General features: G+C 45.2%; 2 protein-coding genes across 2 annotated transcripts; both read left to right on the forward strand.

Moving 5' to 3' along the window:
• Positions 1-3,867: 3,867 nt before the first annotated feature.
• Positions 3,868-11,577, forward strand: PGAM1 (phosphoglycerate mutase 1). The gene is made up of 4 exons (XM_072130987.1): positions 3,868-4,100; positions 7,431-7,705; positions 8,047-8,227; positions 9,939-11,577. Exons 1-4 carry the CDS (start codon positions 3,962-3,964, stop codon positions 10,106-10,108), a joined length of 765 nt encoding a protein of 254 aa, XP_071987088.1. The 5' UTR covers positions 3,868-3,961; the 3' UTR covers positions 10,109-11,577.
• A 2,286-nt stretch (positions 11,578-13,863) lies between these two features.
• On the forward strand, positions 13,864-21,305 carry EXOSC1 (exosome component 1). Its single transcript, XM_072130061.1, has 8 exons — positions 13,864-13,961; positions 16,623-16,738; positions 17,361-17,435; positions 18,148-18,236; positions 18,968-19,001; positions 19,117-19,167; positions 19,960-20,044; positions 21,166-21,305. Exons 1-8 carry the CDS (start codon positions 13,925-13,927, stop codon positions 21,276-21,278), a joined length of 600 nt encoding a protein of 199 aa, XP_071986162.1. The 5' UTR covers positions 13,864-13,924; the 3' UTR covers positions 21,279-21,305.
• Positions 21,306-21,311: the final 6 nt, after the last annotated feature.

A 21,311-nucleotide genomic window follows, 5' to 3' on the forward strand; every position in this document is an offset into this window, starting at 1 on the left:
TGTGAGTCCTGCTTCATCCACCCACTCATAGAGAAAGCCTGTGAGTCCTGCTTCATCCACCCACTCATAGAGAAAGCCTGTGAGTCCTGCTTCATCCCCCCACTAATAGAGAAAGCCTGTGAGTTCTGCTTCATCCACCCACTCATAGAGAAAGCCTGTGAGTCCTGCTTCATCCACCCACTCATAGAGAAAGCCTGCGAGTCCTGCTTCATCCAACTACTTATAGAAAAAGCCTGTGAGTCGTGCTTCATCCACCCACTCATAGAGAAAGCCTGTGAGTCCTGCTCCTGCACATAGAGAAATCCTGTGAGTCCTGCTTCATCCACCCACTCATAGAGAAAGCCTGTGAGTCCTGCTTCATCCACCCACTCATAGAGAAAGCCTGTGAGTCCTGCTTCATCCACCCACTCATAGAGAATGCCTGTGAGCCCTGCTTCATCCCCCCACTCATAGAGAAAGCCTGTGAGTCCTGCTTCATCCACCCACTCAAAGAGAAAGCCTGTGAGTCCTGCTTCATCCCCCCACTAATAGAGAAAGCCTATGAGTCCTGCTTCATCGATCCACTCATAGAGAAAGCCTGTGAGTCCTGCTTCATCCACCCACTCATAGAGAAAGCCTGTGAGTCCTGCTTCATCCAACTACTTATAGAAAAAGCCTGTGAGTCCTGTTTCATCCACCCACTCATAGAGAAAGCCTGTGAGTCCTGCTCCTGCACATAGAGAAATCCTGTGAGTCCTGCTTCATCCACCCACTCATAGAGAAAGCCTGTGAGTCCTGCTTCATCCACCCACTCATAGAGAAAGCCTGTGAGTCCTGCTTCATCCACCCACTCATAGAGAATGCCTGTGAGCCCTGCTTCATCCACCCACTCATAGAGATAGCCTGTGAGTCCTGCTTCATCCACCCACTCATATAGAAAGCCTGTGAGTCCTGCTTCGTCCACTCACTCATAAAGAAAGCATGTGTGTCCTGCTTCATCCACCCACTCATAGAGAAAGCCTGTGAGTCCTGCTTCATCCACCCACTCATAGAGAAAGCCTATGAGTCCTGCTTCATCCACCCACTCATAGAGAAAGCCTGTGAGTCCTGCTTCCCCCAACCACTCATAGAGAAAGCCTGTGAGCCCTGGTTCATCCACCCACTCACAGAGAAAGCCTGTGAGTCCTGATTCCCCCAAACACTCAAAGAGAAAACCTGTGAGTCCTGATTCCCCCAAACACTCATAGAGAAAACCTGTGAGCCCTGCTTCACCCACCCACTCATAGAGAAAGCCTGTGAGTCCTGCTTCATCCACCCACTCATAGAGAAAGCCTGTGAGTCCTGCTTCCCCCAACCACTCATAGAGAAAGCCTGTGAGCCCTGTTCATCCACCCACTCATAGAGAAAGCCTGTGAGTCCTGCTTCCCCCAAACACTCATAGAGAAAACCTGTGAGCCCTGCTTCATCCACCCACTCATAGAAAAAGCCTGTGAGTCCTGTTTCATCCACCCACTCATAGAGAAAGCCTGTGAGTCCTGCTCCTGCACATAGAGAAATCCTGTGAGTCCTGCTTCATCCACCCACTCATAGAGAAAGCCTGTGAGTCCTGCTTCATCCACCCACTCATAGAGAAAGCCTGTGAGTCCTGCTTCATCCACCCACTCATAGAGAATGCCTGTGAGCCCTGCTTCATCCACCCACTCATAGAGATAGCCTGTGAGTCCTGCTTCATCCACCCACTCATATAGAAAGCCTGTGAGTCCTGCTTCGTCCACTCACTCATAAAGAAAGCATGTGTGTCCTGCTTCATCCACCCACTCATAGAGAAAGCCTGTGAGTCCTGCTTCATCCACCCACTCATAGAGAAAGCCTATGAGTCCTGCTTCATCCACCCACTCATAGAGAAAGCCTGTGAGTCCTGCTTCCCCCAACCACTCATAGAGAAAGCCTGTGAGCCCTGGTTCATCCACCCACTCACAGAGAAAGCCTGTGAGTCCTGATTCCCCCAAACACTCATAGAGAAAACCTGTGAGCCCTGCTTCATCCACCCTCTCATAGAGAAAGCCTGTGAGTCCTGCTTCATCCACCCACTCATAGAGAAAGCCTGTGAGTCCTGCTTCCCCCAACCACTCATAGAGAAAGCCTGTGAGCCCTGTTCATCCACCCACTCATAGAGAAAGCCTGTGAGTCCTGCTTCCCCCAAACACTCATAGAGAAAACCTGTGAGCCCTGCTTCATCCACCCACTCATAGAGAAAGCCTGTGAGTCCTGCTTCATCCACCCACTCATAGAGAAAGCCTGTGAGTCCTGCTTCATCCACTCACTCATAGAGAAAGCTTGTGAGTCCTGCTACATCCACCCACTCATAGAGAAAGCCTGTGAGTCCTGCTTCATCCCCCTCTCTTAAAGAAAGCCTGTGAGTCCTGCTTCATCTACCCACTCATAGAGAAAGCCTGTGAGTCCTGCTACATCCACCCACTCATAGAGAAAGCCAGTGAGTCCTGCTTCATTCACCCTCTTATGGATAATTTGCTCCCTTATGCTACGCAAACAGCCATAGCATTTTATTAAAGGAAATCTGCCATCAAAATCAAGCAAGATAAACCAGAGACACTTACTTAGGTATTATTGAATGGACCCGAGGACGTCATTGGGAGCGTCGAACCTTCCCAAAATGGTGGTGGGACCTACAGTAGTTTAAATACTGCTGACTATTTGCCAGCTGCAATCCATCGGTGCCAGCATCGAACACGGGTCTTATTGGTTTGGGTCCGGTACCTGGACAGGATTTTAACATTGAGTTTCAACCGGTCCACTCATCACTACTCACAGATCCAAGCACCGTGACTGTGGTATCTTCTTATATTTATTATCCATGTCCCCCTCCCTTCTAATATCAACCTCTCTGGCTCATTAGAATAATTATTAAAGTTGATTTTAGAAGGAAGGAGGTCATGAATACCAAATATAACAAGATACCACAGTCACAGTGCCGGGATCTATGAGTAAGTGTCCCTGGGTTTTATGATGGCGTTTGATAGTAGATTTCCTTTTATTTACTTCCCATAAAGTGAGAAACCGGTAACATGGAAAAATATGTAATTTTGCATCAGAAACATGGTTTATTGCTTTTGCCTATTTCACCAAATATTTTCTACAATGTGCACCATTTTGAATAGTTTTCTGCAGCGCTTTCTAGCAACTACTCGGGGGTCAGTTTGGGGAATGCAGCTCCCGGGAAGAGGTGTCAAAATTTTGAGCCATTTTTGAAAAATAACCATGCACCCGCCACGCATGTGCAAAACCGTCCCAATGCAACTTACAAGTTGCTCAAAACTTCGCTTTTTTACCTCACAAATTCTCTCAAACTGCCAAAAATTTGACAAAGTTAGTGTGATTTAAATTTATATTATTAAAAAATGCAATTTAATGGAAAGGAGCACCAGAATTGATGATTTATATGAAATTTACAACCCCTGGTTGAAGGTCACGTCGCCTTGTTGAGGATACGTGTTTTACGTGCTCAAAAAAACGAGCTCACTCACCACCCACTGGCGTCAAAAATCATATGATGATACCAGCGCGGCCATCTTGCTGAAGGGCAAGCTTACCAATTGCCTACATAAAATCACCTAGAAATCTATTTTTCACGTTTGGGCACTTTCCCCTATAAAAACGCTTCTGGCATACATTCAAATAAATCTTACGTATAGCTATAACTCTCCTTTTTGAGTACCGCAGCCATAAAGTTTCCCAAAACAAAGATGGCGACCTGAGTTTCATCCCCCGGTATTCCCTCAGAAGCTTGAAACTGCGCGTGCGCATGTTGTACGCCGGCGCACAAACACCTATTGAGACTCGAACGTGCTCTGGAGGATCCCAGTCGACGTCACCATTCTCCCCGCCCACTTCTCCGGCTCTGAGTGCGCACGCGCAGACAGCGCTCCGTTCCGCAGTCTGACAGCCAGCGAGAGGAGAAGTGATGGCAGCTTACAAGATCGTCCTGATCCGTCATGGAGAGAGCACCTGGAACCAGGAAAACCGATTCTGCGGCTGGTTTGATGCTGACCTGAGTGAAACAGGGGTGGAGGAAGCAAAGAGAGGCGGCCAGGCTCTGAAAGGTACTATCCCTTTAAGTGGGTGTAGGTGCAGATGAATGGCGCTGATGATCATGACTGAGCTTTGCTTTTATTTTCACTTTTTGCTTATAATAAACTAAACAAAACTCTGATATTGCAGGTATATATTGTGCTAAGTAGCTTGCACATAGTGTGTATTAGGTTTCCATGGCTCTCCTGCCTCCATTGTCATATAATCCTGCAGTCTATATAATGTCATGGGCCAGGGATGCAGATCCAGCTCTGTAATACTGCAGCCATGATGACTGGGGTCTCCTGCACCGGCTCTGGGCTTCCAGGATCCTCTATACATTCACTTTCCATCCATCACTGTCCTCATCATCTTATTGGATCTTGCAAAAATCTAAGTCCTTGCTGCAAAAACAACAATAAAAGCCAATTTATTTCCATCGAGTGAATATTTTAAATGCATCTGGGTTGGATTGCATAAGAAATTGTCAGATCGTCAGTCAGTGTTTGGATGAAATATTAAGTAATTTTAATAGTGATGGCATAACCTTAGGAAAGGTCATTGATGTTGGATCAGTGGGAGGAGGCAGCATCTTGCAGTGTTGAATATTGGATGAGAGATAAGTTGCAGTACACCAACGTGGCCACTATAGACCCCCAGCGTTCGGATAGTGATGACGTATACTAATAGTAGTGCATTAATTTAGTATCATATGAATGGATAAGCCCTTTAATTGTTTAGCGGAGCAGCTGCCTCCATATAGACAGTAACATAGTCCCATCAATAGTAAATGTTTGTGAGATGCAGCACCAGCACTCCCTGTGACTTGATAAACTCCCTGTATTGTATAATTTAGGGGTCTTAAACCCACCAATCATAGATTTGTTGTCCATTCTTAGGGTTCACTCATGACCTCCATTATTATAGATCTTACTTCTAAAAATCGTTGAAAACGTTGCTATTTTCTTCCAAAAAACAGCGCCACCCCTTGCGTAGTGTGTGGTATTGCAGCTAATCATTTTTATACAGCGGTGCTGCAATACCAGCACTGGCCATGGTTAGGTGTGGCGCTGCTTCTGGAAGGAAGTTTTGTAGCAGGTTTGATTAGAAACTGCTGCAAAAGATGCCCAAAAATGTGGACCATGGGCACCCATAGACAAGAAGGTCACACAATGAATACTGGAGAATTGGGCTCTGCACCGGAGTCTCCCAATGTACATGTGAACACAGACTTAGACGTGTGTGTAGTGTTACTTAGTAGTAAACATTAGTTGATACCTTCAGTGTTTCCATCTTGCTCACTTCCTTTATCGGTTGTTACATTATTATGTAACCTCCTTTGCATTTCCTCCATGTTACGTTCTTTCCCCGCTATGAAAGGGGTGAAGAAAATGATTCATTGTATTTCCCCGTCATGGCTCCTTCTAGAAGATCTGCCCGGGGATGAATCATCACATTAGATATTAGTGCAGGAGTCAATGTAACTGGGTGCAGTAATCAAAATGAATACGACCCTTTACAAGGCTGAACACCCAGCTTTCCGAGGATACTGAATGACTTGTTCTGCAGCAATACATCTAATGCTCGCCTAGCTATACATGGCTAGTACATGTTCCCATATAAGGTCACTCTGCTTTCCCTAATATCAAATCTTCCTATCTATGCAGGTGATGTTTCCAAATTTGTATGCAGGATTCTGGATAAGCTGAGTAACTACTATAAGTTGTAATGGTGGCCATGCAGGTTGTCCCAGAAACCGATACTGTTTCAGTAGATGCTGTCACTCAGCTTTCCTAGGATCCTAAGAAGCAATATATTCACTCATAGAGATATATATTACCATTTTACAGTAGGATCCTGCACAGTCATATACTATGACTAGGTAGATTTGCTTAAAGGACAGAGCCTACTGCTGCAGTCGGTATGATGGCGGCATGTCATCCAGCTTTCCTAGAAACTGATAGAAGCAAGAAGAGGATGACTCTATTAATAACATCAGGGCTTCAGCCTATTATCTCAGCACAGATAAGAGCGGCCACCAAACCGCGGCCCTTAAAATAGCGCACTCCCGGCTCTGCTTCATCCCCGCTGTTGTGTCGTCCTTGCTGCTGGATGTTTGACCTTTGTCTTGTTTTTAGCCCTTTGCTCCGTATAAGGGACAAACACCTTGCAGGGCTGAATGTGGGTGAACCTGTACTGTAGGGGGGGGGGTGTAATTGCAGAGAATGGGAGATGTAGTATCAGGAGGCAGTCATGCAGAATGTACATTGTGTGTAGTAGTGTCCATGCACCAGCAGGTCCCTCTCCTGCACTATATAGGGGTAACATCTGTGCAATATGAATCCACAGTACAGCGGCTTATAATAATAATAATAACTCCTTTATTTATATAGCGCCTACAGACTATGCAGCGCTGCACAGAGCTTTCCAAATCAGTCTCTGTCCCCATGGGGCTCACAATCTATTCAACCTACCAGTATGTTTTGGAGTGTGGGAGGAAACTGGAGGTCCCGGAGGAAACCCACGCAAACGCGGAGAGAACATGTACACACTCTTTGCAAATGTAGACCCTGGGTATATGATTATGTGCCCTTCCTCATACACGTATCTACGATCCGCAGCCTTGGTGCAGAGAATTCTCCATTAGAATTCATATTCCAGTTTATGTGTGGACCGTGGACGTGACCGTGAGGGCGCGTTCACACGTTGCGCTTTGGTTGCGTTTTAACTTGCATTACAACAGCTGAGGAGAGGTGATTTGCCCAATTACATTACTGTTAACATTTGCGTTAACATCGCGTTATCAAATGTAAATAGTAATGTAATTAGGCAAATCACCTCTCCTCAGCTGTTGTAATGCGTTTTAAACGCAATGAAAACGCAACCAAAGCGCAACGTGTGAACGCGCCCTGAGGATCGGGATGCCTCGTCTTTCACCCAGTTTCACAATCTGCTGAGCATTGATTGACCGTGTCCTGCTCCCTTGTAAACCTGGACGAAAGAGAGGGTGCACCAGACTTCATAGCCACACCCACAATGCACCAAAGTGCTCATGTGCATATCAATGAGAATTCAAATTCTCTGATTTCAATAAATGCATAATTATGATGCAAGGACACGGCTGCAGCCTATCCCAGGCCTCGGCGTTGACCTATATTCTTCTGGTCCTGACTAACGAGCTCAGGGATTACACATCAAGGAGTTGACATTGAGTAGACTCCTAAGGGTAAGGACGCGTTCAGGTTCTTTCGATGCCGTTTTTGAAGCCAGAAGTGGATCATTACCGTGGAAAACTGCATAAAATGGACATCCCCTTTAACCATATTCACAATCATTAAACCCCAAATCCATGACCTCCACAGATGCCGGCTATCAGTTTGATATCTGCTACACGTCGGTGCTGAAGAGGGCCATCCGCACCTTGTGGCTGGCACTGGATGCCACCGACCAGATGTGGGTGAAGGTCGTGAGGACCTGGAGACTGAACGAGAGGCACTACGGCGGACTGACCGGACTCAACAAAGCCGAGACGGCAGCCAAGCACGGAGAGGAGCAAGTGAAGATCTGGAGACGGTCGTTTGATATCCCTCCACCCACCATGGACCCCGACCATGATTACTATAGCGTCATAAGCAAGGTAAGAGGTGGTCGTGTTCATGCAAATCACCAGCTTTACCAATGTCACATGTTACACTATGCGAACCCAGACAGAACCTAAATGTGCTGGATATGGCAGACAGGAAGGCGCTCCATTGGACCACAGGACACATGCACCGGGTGGCCCCACACGCACTAGTATAGAGAGGTCACTCCATGAATTTAGCATGGAGCATAAACCAAGAGGTGCTCGCCTCCTGACTTTATCCAAGTGAAGCAACGGCCATATACATAGTGGCTACCACCGTATTATTCCAGTGCATACATTTTTTTTTTTTTCCAGTGTGGCTCATTGATTTTTGTTTCTTTCTCCCTCTCTAGGATCGTCGCTATGCTGACCTGACGGAAGATCAGCTGCCGAGCTGCGAGAGCCTGAAGGACACCATTGCCAGAGCCCTGCCCTTCTGGAATGAAGAAATCGTCCCAATGATCAAGGAGGGGAAGAGGGTCCTGATAGCAGCTCATGGAAACAGCCTTAGGGGGATCGTAAAGCACCTTGAAGGTATAACACTGAATACCTTCCTACTTAAAGGGAACCTTTCAGCTCCCGGGTCACATGAGCAAATCGTATGTCATTGTAGGTGAAGTGTAGTTTATCTGTGTCCCAGGAGCTGACAGATTGCCTTTAAGCCATACAATTGGCATACTAAAAGGCATTCAGTAGGGCATATGGCCAGGGGGTTGTCATCACAAGAAGACCTGATTATCATCCAATTCATTATGCGGTAACATCTGGCCCCTGCAGCAACCTGAAAAAGTCATTGTCTGACCTCTTCCATGGGTTATCCCACCATATACCCTTGTCCTCTATCTAGATTATAGGGAACAGATGTCTGACTGCTGGGACCCGAATCATCGGAAGCACGTCTACTTCCAGGATAGTGATAGAAGAGAATAGAGCTGCGGCCGAGCATGAGCGCACACTGCTTTATTCACATAGAGATCTCAGGAGACGATGGTAGATTCCTGTTCTACTGATCAACATGTATCAGTAGTTAGTATGTAAAACCCCTTTAAGAGCCCCCTCCATAGACTCCACTAGAGAAGAGGCAGGCATTTCCTTGATGCCCCAGTTTAAACAAGTTGCATCATATCTGCTGCTGTTACAAGTTAATGGCCAAAGATGTGGGAGTAAAATGTGAAGTTCTCTAAACTAAATTTAGTTTGGGATGAAAAATTTACGAGAATATTAGGCATGCCCCAACCATGAAAACTTGTTGACCTGTCTAACCCACATGTCATCCATGTCTGTGTTCGGAAAACCCTCTTTGATCCTAGTACTCACACTTGGAGTCTTCTATTTAACATCAAAAGTGAGACACCGCGTTGGTTGTTTCAAGCCAATCCATAAAACTGCTAAGTCAGCGCTTTTCCATGCACGTAGCGGAGTAGTAAATATGGCTGACTAAGACTTGCAGCTACCAGGGGTTTGCACATACATGCACTGAATAGGTTAGAATATGTCAAACGATGGTAAACTTCAGCTCAGCTCCTATTCACACGAGTGTCAGACACTCCATCTTGTATTGACAACCTGCCCCTTGGTAAAATTATCCATATCTAAAAGGCAGAAACCCCCTTTTAAAGGAATCGGTTATCAAATGTGGCCATACAAAACTGCAGCCGGTGTTAAGTATTGTCCCTTGAGAGAAGTGTAATTTATACCTTTGTGTAGAAGCCGCAGGACTGGAACATATAGATTTCAGGATTGTCACCTCCCCAAGTGCACTGGGGGGAGGGGTCCTCATACTGCAAGTGTTGGGTATTGTCCTTGGAGAGATGTGTAATACATACCTTTGTGTGTGATGTTAGTAGCAGCAGCACTGTGGAATAAGGATTTATATTCCAGATAATATTTATACACCACAAGAAATGCCCCTAGTGCACTTGAAGAAGCTACAATCCTGGAATATAAATCCATATTTCACAGTCCTGCTGCTACTAACAGCACACACAAAGGTGTGATCCCATATCTCCCCAGGGACAATCCTACCACTGGCTGCAGTCTGTATGGTCAGAAATACTGACCCCTTCCCATGAAGACAAGGTGTTGTAGAGTAATCTGCTGATCAGCTTGTTGACTGTTTCCAGTGACTTCCAGCAGACAATGTCGCCTGTACGATTCATTTATTTTCCTATTTCAAATATCTATCAATCCCACCTTCATGCTACTATTACTATGATGCATCTTTGGGCTTTCCCATCCCTCTTAGGAATGTCAGAGGAAGCCATCATGGAACTCAACCTCCCCACCGGCATCCCTATCGTGTACGAGCTCGACAAGAACCTGAAGCCCATCAAACCCATGCAATTTCTAGGAGACGAAGAAACTGTGCGCAAAGCCATGGAGGCCGTGGCCGCTCAAGGAAAAGCCAAGAAGTAAATCTCCCTCCGCAGAAGCCGGCGTCATCCATCCCTTTTTTACTTTAGTTTACTTTTAAAGCCGACACTTGACAGCTAAGGATCCTAAAATACAGCAATGTATGTGATTGTTCTCCCCTGGCAAACCCTCCACACGTCTCCAGTAGCAGCTACTCCTGGCTGGAGAGTGCGATTCATTCCACATCACCGGTTATTTGTATAGTTGGATAGACCGTGTGGTCACCGCACCACGACTATAGTCGCACATCACTGGTTATCTGTATAGTTTGATAGTCACTCATCACTTTGCCATCAGACACTAGTCGGGTAGTTGTTCCTTTTTTGTAGACCCCGTTTACAGATGATATGGGCACTTTTAGGGCAGCGCTGTCATGTAGGATCTGTTCCGTTTTTTTCCAAGGTCGCGTCATTTCCACTGCCCGGATAATGTTCCTCTGAAGCCGTTACTATCTATAGTGTGGCTGTAGTTCTAGTATAATGTTGCAGTAAGTTCGGTTCAGCCAATTCGTATACTTAACTTGCCGTCACCGGAAGTCCCCTTTATCTCCTATCCACAGGGGGGGACTTGCTGACCCCGCTGCAGGGACATGCCCCATACAGGAGAACTGGGATCCCTTATACCCCCTAAGAATCGGCTCAGCTGGTAGCCCATGTGCTGCCGATCTATTCATTTTTTGTGGCATGATTGGACTTGACTTTGTGGATGGAGCTGCAGTGCACTTGAGCGACCAAGTGATACGATTGTTTGGGGGTAACAATGGACCCTCATTTTTGTGATGGGTAGGGGATTCCTATCACCTAATATAGCTGACAATCCACAATGTAATAAATAGATGGACTCCAGTTGTCCTATAGATTGTTAGGGGAACCCCAAGAGCTTGCACTTCAGCATTGGACCTGTAGCATCCGAGAAACTCCTAATATGGATCCATTCCGTTAGCATCTCTTTCATATGACTATCCCTGGTATCTGCAAAGGCAGACCCCCATTACAACCTAGTCATAGGTTGTAGGACATTGAGTAGTATTGCTTCTGTCACTCAACTTTCCCAGACTTCTGAATGGCAGAGCTACCTGCTTATGTAGCGAGACGTCCCCAGCTCCAATGTTCCTGCATAAATAGGGATATTTGCCAGTCAGGACTCTAGAAAAGTCCCTTTAAGAGGCTTCATTCCAGTTTCTCCAGCTTTTTGATGAAGGACCAATAATCTTGGTGAAACGTAACTGTCGGGGTCCCCTGTACTGTAATACTGTAGCCGGACACGCGGCCTGTATTTTAGAGTTCCTGTGCCCCCTGCCCTTCGTCTCCTGTATTAACGGTAATGTACATGACTATACTGTGGGTGTGTACTGTGCATCGCACCTCTCTGCGGTGGATATCGGAGCAGGTCCTGGCACAAGTGGTTATTTTCCTTTTGTAGAAATGTCTATTATTTAAACCCTTACAGTAAAGGAGTGATGTGCAATTGCATCTTTTGTTTTTGTGTCTTTATTTTTTGGGGCTTTTCAGCACATTCTCCAACCCTTCACATCATAAAATAGCAATTATTCCACTGATTCCTGCACGGCTCTAGTCTCCACTGGAGATCTTCAGATCTTTACTGTTGGACGGGCAGAGACAGCCCCCCACCCATTTGACAGAAAGCCTTAGGGTGGTGGCACAAGTGGCGCTTTGAACCCGTTTTTAGGCTGTTTTTAAGCAGTCCCTTTTTGTGCGGTTTCCAATTATCTTAATTAAGATTGGAAAAAACGGCCAAAAACACATGCGTTTTTTTTAAAGGACTGCTTAAAAACGGGTTCAAAATGGCACTTGTGCCACCACCCTAAGGACGCATTCACAAGTGGCGTTTGCGCTGTGTTTCCAATTGCGATCACCTGCATCTCAGTCTACTCCGCGCTCATCCGGCTCCCTCCCCACTTCCTGTAATCTGCAATTAGCAGGCAAGGGAGGGGGGATGGTGGAGAGGAAGAATGTATGAGGAGACACAGGCTGCGGGGTGTGGGGGTGCTGGTTACCCATAACATTTGTTAGGAAACGCAACCCTAGCGCCACGTGTCACTGCGCCATAAAATTGGTTGTCCTCTCAATCTGAATGGTATGGGGCTACAACCCAGTATCAGCCCAGATACACAAGGCTCTGTACTGTGTGTGGGGGCTGGAAACGTATCCTCCAAAGGGAAGTGTGAACTGGGCCAAAGTAAACATAATAATTTTTCTTCCCTTCATCCTTGCCTCGGCTCCTGTAGGGTTTCCAGTCTTCTTCAAGCTTAAGAATTTTTTTAGTACATCACAATCCACAGCAACGGCAACATGCCAATACTTTCCCAAACACAACATCCTTGGTGTCCTGTCCACACCTGCAGGAGTGGTCATGTGGTGATAAGGACGTGACCCTTCTCCGATCTCTCAGCTATTAACAGGCCACAGCACTGAGGGCGCTTTCACACATTGTGCCGTGATTTTTAATGCGTTTTTGACGCATTCCAAAGGCTTCAGCCTTGATCACACGCTGAGGTTACATTGCGTTTTAGCAGATACAGTGGAAACACAAACTAAACTCAGCGTGTCATCAAGGCTGAAGCCTTTGGAATGCATCAAAATTGCATCAAAAAACGCAACACAACGCATCGTGTGACTGCGCCCTGAAGGCCAGTTCCCATGTGCATTTTGGCTTCCATTTTGCTTTTTTTTCTTTTTTTTGGTTAAAAATGGATGAATAAAAGATCCGTTTTTACCCATCTATTTCAATGGACTTACAATGGTGCCCATTTGTATCCGTTTTTACATCTACCTTTAGACCTGCCGTTATTTGAGCAAATGGTAAAAATAAAAAAAAAATACATGGCTTTAAAATAAAGAAAAACGGGAAACTATCTGACAATAACGGAAAGCGAGGTCTCGGTTTTCTTTAACGGATGCGTTCAAGGTACTTCGCTATTAAAGTATCTGTCTTGAAATCTGTTTAAAGGGGTGATCCACTCTTAGCAAATTGATATTGTTTGTGCAAGGAAAGATACAATTTGCCAATATACTCTCTGTATAAATTGCTTCCAGTTTTCTAGATCTCTGCTTGCTGTCTTTCCATGGGATTCTTCTAAGTTTACATCAGTGGATAGAAATCTGTCCATAATCTTGTGATGGACATGCACAAGCTGTAAGAGTAATAGGAGTTGTGTGATACTAAGGGCTCCTGCACCCACATGACCATGGGCAGATTTCTGTCCAATTGAGTGGACATAGAATTTTCTGTAGAATGACAGCAAGCAGAGATCTAGAAAACTTTGGGGAATTGATACAGAAAGTATATTGGAAAATTGTTTAACTTTACACAAACTATATTAAATATTTGAAAGTGAACGACCCCTTTAAATTAAGTCACTGCGAAACAGAAGCCAAAACAAAGATGGGAAGTCATAAACTAATTGCTACACCGATGGAAAGCGCATCCAGAAAGGTAGGTAACTAAATTCACCCCCCACCAACCCCTTTTAACACAAAACAAGCCCCAAACTATATTTATGGTGCAGTTAGGAGTGGTGCTCGAGTTTCAAGCCAAATCAGCTCAACAAGCAGAGACTATTACACATTCCCAATTAAGAAACATTTAGGAAGCAATAAAGCACCAAAATCTACGGAAAGTATAAGTCACCTTATGGGCATGTTTCCCTCACTTAATATGGCGACCGCCGCTCTGAGAGCGTCTGTCAGGTGATTGGCTAGTTTACTTGGTATGTCATCCAATAGCGATGGGCGTGTTACTAACACGTGGTGTTGCATCGCCCAATCATAGAGCAACTTCCGGTGTGTCTCAGCTCACATGGTTCTGATGGCTCCGGCTCGGTGTTGTGTTCCCGGTAAGTGCGCGGGGGAAGGTTCTTATAAACTGGATCTTCAGCCTCCAGTGTGTGACTACAAATCCAAGATATGTCACGAAGGAAGACAGACATAGAATACAGAGCTCTGAGGTTGAAGCCTAGCGCATGGTGCATGCTGGGATTTGTAGTTTTATAGATGGGGCTTTACTCATGTACAAATTTGTAGAAAGGAAACTTATGATTTATTTTACTGTAAAAAAATAAATAAATCTGTAACAGTGGTCAAAATGGTGAAAAATGTTGTTTGTGCCAGAATGCACAAAGTTAATAACCTTGGATCAGTGCCGGATATTTTGGGGCAGGGACCCCCAGACCTGAAGGCGTTATCTCCGACTGAGAATTAGATAAATTGGTTAAAATATTGGAAAACTTATATGATAAATACAAATATCAGATCCCGATCCGATGTGGAAAAAAAAGCTGTTTTTGTCTTTTCTGCATAGTCTCAGTTACTATGATTCAACGCTATTGGACCTCACTGTGCTATTTCCACAAGGAAGTCTGTGCAGAAAACTGGCAACTAATATGCAACCTGTGCAGGAGGCCTTAAAGGGAACCTGTCACCAGGGACCTCATTTTTCACTAAAGACAGATTGTAAAAGCCCATGACACCTGCAGTGCACATCGGCCTTTCTGCCTTTTCTAAGCATTTGCATTACAATATAATTGTGTGTTATAACTTGCCTTGCTCCCTGATAAAATCCTGGGGTAGTCACAGGGGCTGGACTTTGGTTTGGATGCATTTAAAAAAACAACATGTGACTTGTCTGTGTTACTAACTCCTCAGAACGTGGCCCCCACCTTTGTGCTCCTGAACAGCTCCACCTCCTGCTTCTTCTCAGAGGTCACGGCCTGGTCAGCCTGACATCAGTGGGGGAGGGACAAGCTGTACAGGAGCACAAAGATGGAGACAGCCTGCAGCTCAGACAAATCACGTTGTTTTTTCAAATGCATCCAAACCAAAGTCCAGCCCCTGTGACTACCCCAGGATTTTGTCAGCATGCATGTAAGTTATAACACACAATTATATTGTAATGCAAATGCTTAGAAAAGGCAGATTTGCACTGCAGGGGCTTTTACAATCTGTCTTTAGTGAAAAATGAGGTCCCTGGTGACAGGTTCCCTTTCAAGGGTTTGTCCCAGGTATCACCAATCCATAGCAAATAACAATCAGTGAGAGTTGGAGATACCCCAGCGCTGTACTCAGCTATTTCTAACTTTCTCATATTATTGAATGGATGTGTCCTGCTGCTCAACCCATCAGTCAGATCGTGACTCCCAGTCTCCAGGTTGTTGAGATTTCCGGTTCTTCTGATCCGTGCAGATCCCAGCGGTCTCTCTTTCCTTGATCAGCTTGTTATCCCCTAAACTTTGGACAACCTCTCTAAAGGATATCAAAATCCACCCTGATAAACCAGGGACATTACTCATAGATCCAGGCACCGGGACTGTGGTATCTTCTTATATTTCTTATCCATGGTCTCTTTCCTTCTAACATATTCTTCTTAATGTATGATTATGAGCTAGCAGGGTAATTTAGTTTTACAGGCTGTTACACTGTCCCCTCCCTCTGACTGCTTTAATCTTGTACAGAGGAATGGGTAAGTGCTCCTGCACAGCGTAACAGCCTGTGAAGCTGCAGCACGGAAGGGCCTTTAGGAATTAGCATCTTTTTTAAAGTTGATTTTAGAAGGAAGGAGGCCATGGATAAGACATATAAGAAGATACCACAGTCCCGGTGCCTGGATCTATGAGAAATGTCCCTGGGTTATCAGGATGGATTTTGATGGTAGATTTCCTTTGAGATGTGTGACTGAAGTCGGTGAATGGTAATGAGATTGAATACACTGATATCACTGTAGAGCCACATCTGGTTTACAGCAGAGGGTTTGTTACATTTGTATCCAGTCTTCTAACCATTGACTGGATTCCACTGACAACCTGATACAATGTAAATAAAACTAGGGCAGGAAAGATATTTGTGCTGCTGATGCTCAGGGTTGTCCATGAGAGAGGGGCTTCAGGGGTTTCTGGTTTCACAATTTTGACATCCTGACCTTGGGGATAATTCATTTCGTATTGTTGGGGATTGGACTCCACATACTCTGCACAGCCTCTATATTGTGTATGGTAAACAGTAACGTGGGCGAGGTGTCCACCTAGGTGCCAGACCTTCCATCAGCTGCTTAGAGGGGAGGCTGAGAATCGGACCCCCCTGATGTTATGCAGAGGCTATAAATATTGTGGAAGTCTCTGGCAAAACATTTGAAAGATTTTTAGACCTAGGCATAGACTAAGGCTGCATTCACACGATCTATGCCCACTGTACATTGGCGCCGGGGAGAGGAGGAGGGGGCGAGCGCTGCTCACCCTGCCCCTCTCCATAGTTTAACATTGAGCCCAACGGCGTATTCTGTTGAAATATAGGACATGTCCTATCTTTGAACGGGCTACAGTACGGTGCTGCACATGTGCTGCGCCGTGAGGCCATTGGGATGTATGGGGGACATATATATACGCCGTATATATACGTCCCCCATACGTTCGTGTGAATATGGCCTAAGGCTGTGATCACTCCAGAAGCGCAGGACGTATTGAGAGTCTGGGATGTCAGTGCATATAACTGTGATTGTCTTGTAGGGGAGCGGCTGTGCAGCTTGGAGGACTGTGCGCCCGGCTATGGCACCTACTGCAAACACGGCTACGTCTTCTCCGCGCTGTCTGGATATGTGGTTAAGAAGAGTGACAATGGAATGGTGAGGGATCTCCTCTCCTGATACAGAGGAACTGTTTCCCAGGATTCAGGAATAAATTCCCTTTTGTGTTACACTGAGGTGTCTCCCTATACTGTCCTATACACTTACATTGCAGGCTTTCAGTCTGTCCCTATAGACGTCCAGGAGTCAGTATGGCAACCATTATACATGAGATGGGGATGGAGCTTACGCATGTGGCTATAAATATTTTCTGAAATCTCGGGCACTTCCAGGGGTTTTCCCATAAATGACAATTGCCCAAATCTGTAGAAGTATCTGATCCTAACAGTCAGTCCCCCATGGATCAGGACAATGGGGGTGGCTAAAAATCTTATGTGCACCTTGTATGGTAGTCAACCTGCATGCATCTAGCACAATCCCTTTAAAGGGAACCTACCACCACAAATCTACCTATAACGGTAGATCGGGTGGTAAGTGGATCAATAGGACGTGAGGATAGCCCTTTTAAGGGCTATCCTCACGTCCCATTGATCCACCTACCACCCGATCTACCTTTTATAGGTAGATTTGTGGTGGTAGGTTCGCTTTAAGGGTGACAGGCCATAGTACTGGTACATGTAGTAACTCACTGCCAGTGACTACTTTACATTTTTTTGTGTAGATGCCGGTGATCTCTGTAGTGAGAGATACAGACTCTCATCTCCTGCCTGATGTGGGCGCTACTGTGACTTGTAAGGTAAGTGCTGCTGCTCTTACTCCTGTGTTCATCTTCAATAATATCCTATGTATGTTTGCATTTGGGTGCATTAAAGTTGTCACTTAAATAGATTTGTCCAAGTTAAGTCACCCCCTATCCACAGCAGGGCCAGACCTCTGAATTCTCAATTTCCCTAAGGGCTCATACACATGGCCGATCAAGGGGCAGTGATCATGGATCCCATAGACCTCTATGGGTCACAACGGTGCATCTGCCTATGGAGGGAGGAGGGGTGAAGAGCGCTCTGTGTGCTTGCTTGCCCAGGATCCGATACGGGTGAGCACACGGCCATCTGAAAGCACCCAAGCGTGTGTGATGGGTCAATATTACATTGTCTTCATTGTCTTTCTGAATGCAAAGTCCGACCTGAATGCTCAGGAACTGAACTCAGCATGTTCTTTGGGCTCAATTGACTGCTATAAAGCCCAAAGCCTTTTAATAAAAATTAGGTCAAAAGAAGAGCAGATCCTGCCAGGGGGGAGGGGGTGGGGGTCACACACCAGTATGTCAGTGCTAGGTTTACAATACTTCATCCTGGTAATAATGTTATTGCAGTATTTATTTTCCTTATTTATATAACGCACATAGATTACAGAGCGCTGCACAGAGCTTGCCAATCAGTCGTAGATGTCCTTAATACTTGTTTTCCTAAAGAAAAAAAAAATCCAGTTTTTTTTAATTCTTTTTGCAGGTGATGAGTATAAACCCAAGATTTGCCAAAGTCCAGATCATGTACATTGGGGCAACTGTGCTCAAAAATACATTCAGAGGCACAATCCGGTAAGAGGTGTTCCCATACTTGCTGATCTTCTTTACACCGTCCTGTGTAAGTTGCCCAATTAAAGAGGCTTTGGACTTTTAACATACAGATTTATTGTTCACAGCTGGGCTATCTGACAGGTCACTAGATGGCACGCATGTGTTAGGTTTAGGGTCCCCTGTACTCAGGATCGCTGGTGATCCAAGGCAGGTTGCCCCTAACCGCTCTGAGACTCAACTTTGAAGTGAGATGTAAATTGGATGTGTAAAGTCAAGGAGGCGGAGAGTTTAACACTGAAGTCAAGCTCTCTCAGAAAGCCCCTGCACTGTAATTGATGGTCCTGCATCCAGAGACCTCACTAACCAGATCTCCTGAAGTCCAGTGCACAATGTCAGTCACAGAGGAGGAGGCGTTCAGAGCTCCCACCTTGACTTCAGTGTTAAACTCTCCTCCTCCATGACTTTATACAACCAATTTATATTTCACTTCAAAGTAGATTTTCTGGACGATTCCACCGCACCAGGCCATGGAAGGTGTTACGCTGCCTGACAACGTACTGGTAGTGGTTTATTAGGCTGGTACCTGATGACAAGTTCTCTTTAAAGTTGTTGCCATATTAATACTTGGCCGCCCCTCTATGGGTAAAACAGTCTTGATATGGTTGAAAAGCTGGGACTAGCAGTTTTGACTAAGTTTTGTTATTTTGTATATTATGTTGTTTTTTTTTTTTGTTTTTTATCTTGCCCTATAGGAAAGAAGATATCAGAGCAACGGAGAAAGATAAGGTAATGTCCAGGGGCACCATAATGGTGATGGCAGCTTAGACTCCGCTAATACTTGTCATTCTCATAAAAAAAATAATACTTCTTTCCCTGCTTTTTTTTTTTTTCTTTTTTAAAGGTTGAAGTTTACAAAAGTTTTCGTCCTGGAGACGTGGTTGTGGCAAAAGTTGTATCCTTGTGTTAAGGTGGCAAAAATTCAAGAGTTTATCAGAACCTCAGTCCTTTAGTGTAGATCTTCAATATTCCATCATAGGAGACCCCTTCATCTGATATTGATCTCTCCTAAGTTTTGTAATCTCAAAAAACAACCCTTTAAAGGAAATTTACCCCCAGGATGAAGGATTGTAAACCAAGCACACTGGCATACTTGTGTGTACCCACTCCGGCAGAATCTGCTCTTCTTGTAGCTTTGTATGCCTTTGTTTTTAAGAAAAAGAGGTTTTAAAAATTATGCAGATGAGCCTTCGGGGCGCCATTGACATCTATAGAGTCTGGAGCCCTGGAGGTTCATTTGCATAATTTGTGAGACTTTTTTTATTGTAAAAACAAGGTCCTAAGAAGATAAACGAAAAGCTGAACCTGCCAGAGGGGGCACTCACCAGTATGTCAGTGTGCTTGGTTTACAATTCTTTATCCTGGTGGTAGATTTCCTTTAAAGAGGTTGTTCAAAAATGTAACCTTTAGGGTAGGGGGAATATAACGCTGATGAGTTTGGGTCTGATCACTATAACAGGAGACCCCCCCCCCAAATGAGAACAGTGATTGGTGGAGCATGAGCTCTGCCGCTCCATTCATTCTTCATGATCATTTTCCTTGATCTCCAGCAGTTCCTATAGACGGTGAAAGGAGCAGCGTGTATTCTAGTCACTCGCTTGTTGATACAAATATGTATAAAATGTTACTTGCTGTGACCTCAAGGACAATGTTTAGAGCTCGCGTGGCTTCCTTACATCACCTGCAGATATCATTAGGAGACGCCCAGTCCAATTATCTGTTGACGACGGCAGAGAATGAATTGGGAGTGGTGGTGGCCCACAGCGAAGCCGGTGAGTGGGGGTGTGAGGGTGCACCCTCTGTGGGCTATAGAGATTTGTTGTGCCTGGACTAAATATGAGGGAGCATGGACTCTGGGCCATAGAGATTCAATGTGCCTAAGCTTGATGTGTGGGTGCATCCCCTGCGCCCCATAGATATTCGGTGCCTGCACTGGATATGAAGGTGACGCTCCTACGGGTAATAGAGATTCCATGTGTCTACACTGGATGTATGGAGCATGCACTGCGGGTCATAGATTCAATGTGCCTACTCTGGATGTGTGGGTGCATCCCCTGCGCCCCATAGATATTCGGTGCCTGCACTGGATATGAAGGTGGCACTCTGGCGGGCCATAGAGATTTTGTTTGCCTGGACTGGAGGTGAAGGTGCACCCCCTGCTGGCCATAAAGAATCAGTGTGCCTCCCTGAGGACAGATTCCCATGTGACGTTTTTAAATGCATACAAAATACAAGTGGGAGGTTTGGCCAAAATGCATTGTGTCTTTCCTATGAAACCCATGTGTTTTGGCCAAACCACCTCCCACTTGCGTTTTGTATGCAATTAGAAACACCACGTGGGAATCCGTCCTGAGACTGCAGCCCTTCTAGGGTAGAATATCTTAGATGTATATCTGTTACACACCTGTTAAAGCAAACAGCTATAAAAATCCCCTCCAAAATCAAGTGCAAAAAAATAATAAAATATATATATATATTTTTTTAGATGCTTGAGATTCTCATCTTTAAATTGGCACCAGAATCATTATTGCACCTACTGTAGAGCAGGGTGTAAGAAGTTGCACTCCCTCTGAAGCCACTAAAATTGACTTATACTGGGCAAAAATGACTCTTCTCAGATTATGTGCATAGGAAATTTAAAGTTTGAAAATGAGAGTGAATTCTAGAAAGGACATTTCATCCCCTGCCTGAGGAGGGGGGGGGGGGGGGGTGATGGTTTAATGGATAAAAAGCTGGTTTACCATTTAGCAGTGGGTGCACATTGTAAGATCCCGTGCAGCCTCTACTTCCTACGGTGATGCTGAGACCCCCCCCCCCCCCTTTAGTTCTTCTATTTCTATCCCTTTGTTTTGTTTTTGAATTGTTACTTTGTATATTTGTCTTCTATTCCCAGGGGCGACCATGGTGCCCATCAGCTGGTGCGAGATGCAGTGTCCGAAAACTCACATCAAGGAGCCCCGGAAGGTGGCGCGGGTGCAGCCTGAGTTTCTGAATGTAACCACATAAAAATAAAATGTTCCACTTGTGTTTTTATTGCTC

This window comes from Engystomops pustulosus, chromosome 11 (assembly GCF_040894005.1).
Source record: "Engystomops pustulosus chromosome 11, aEngPut4.maternal, whole genome shotgun sequence".
Taxonomy (NCBI): Eukaryota; Metazoa; Chordata; class Amphibia; order Anura; family Leptodactylidae; genus Engystomops; species Engystomops pustulosus.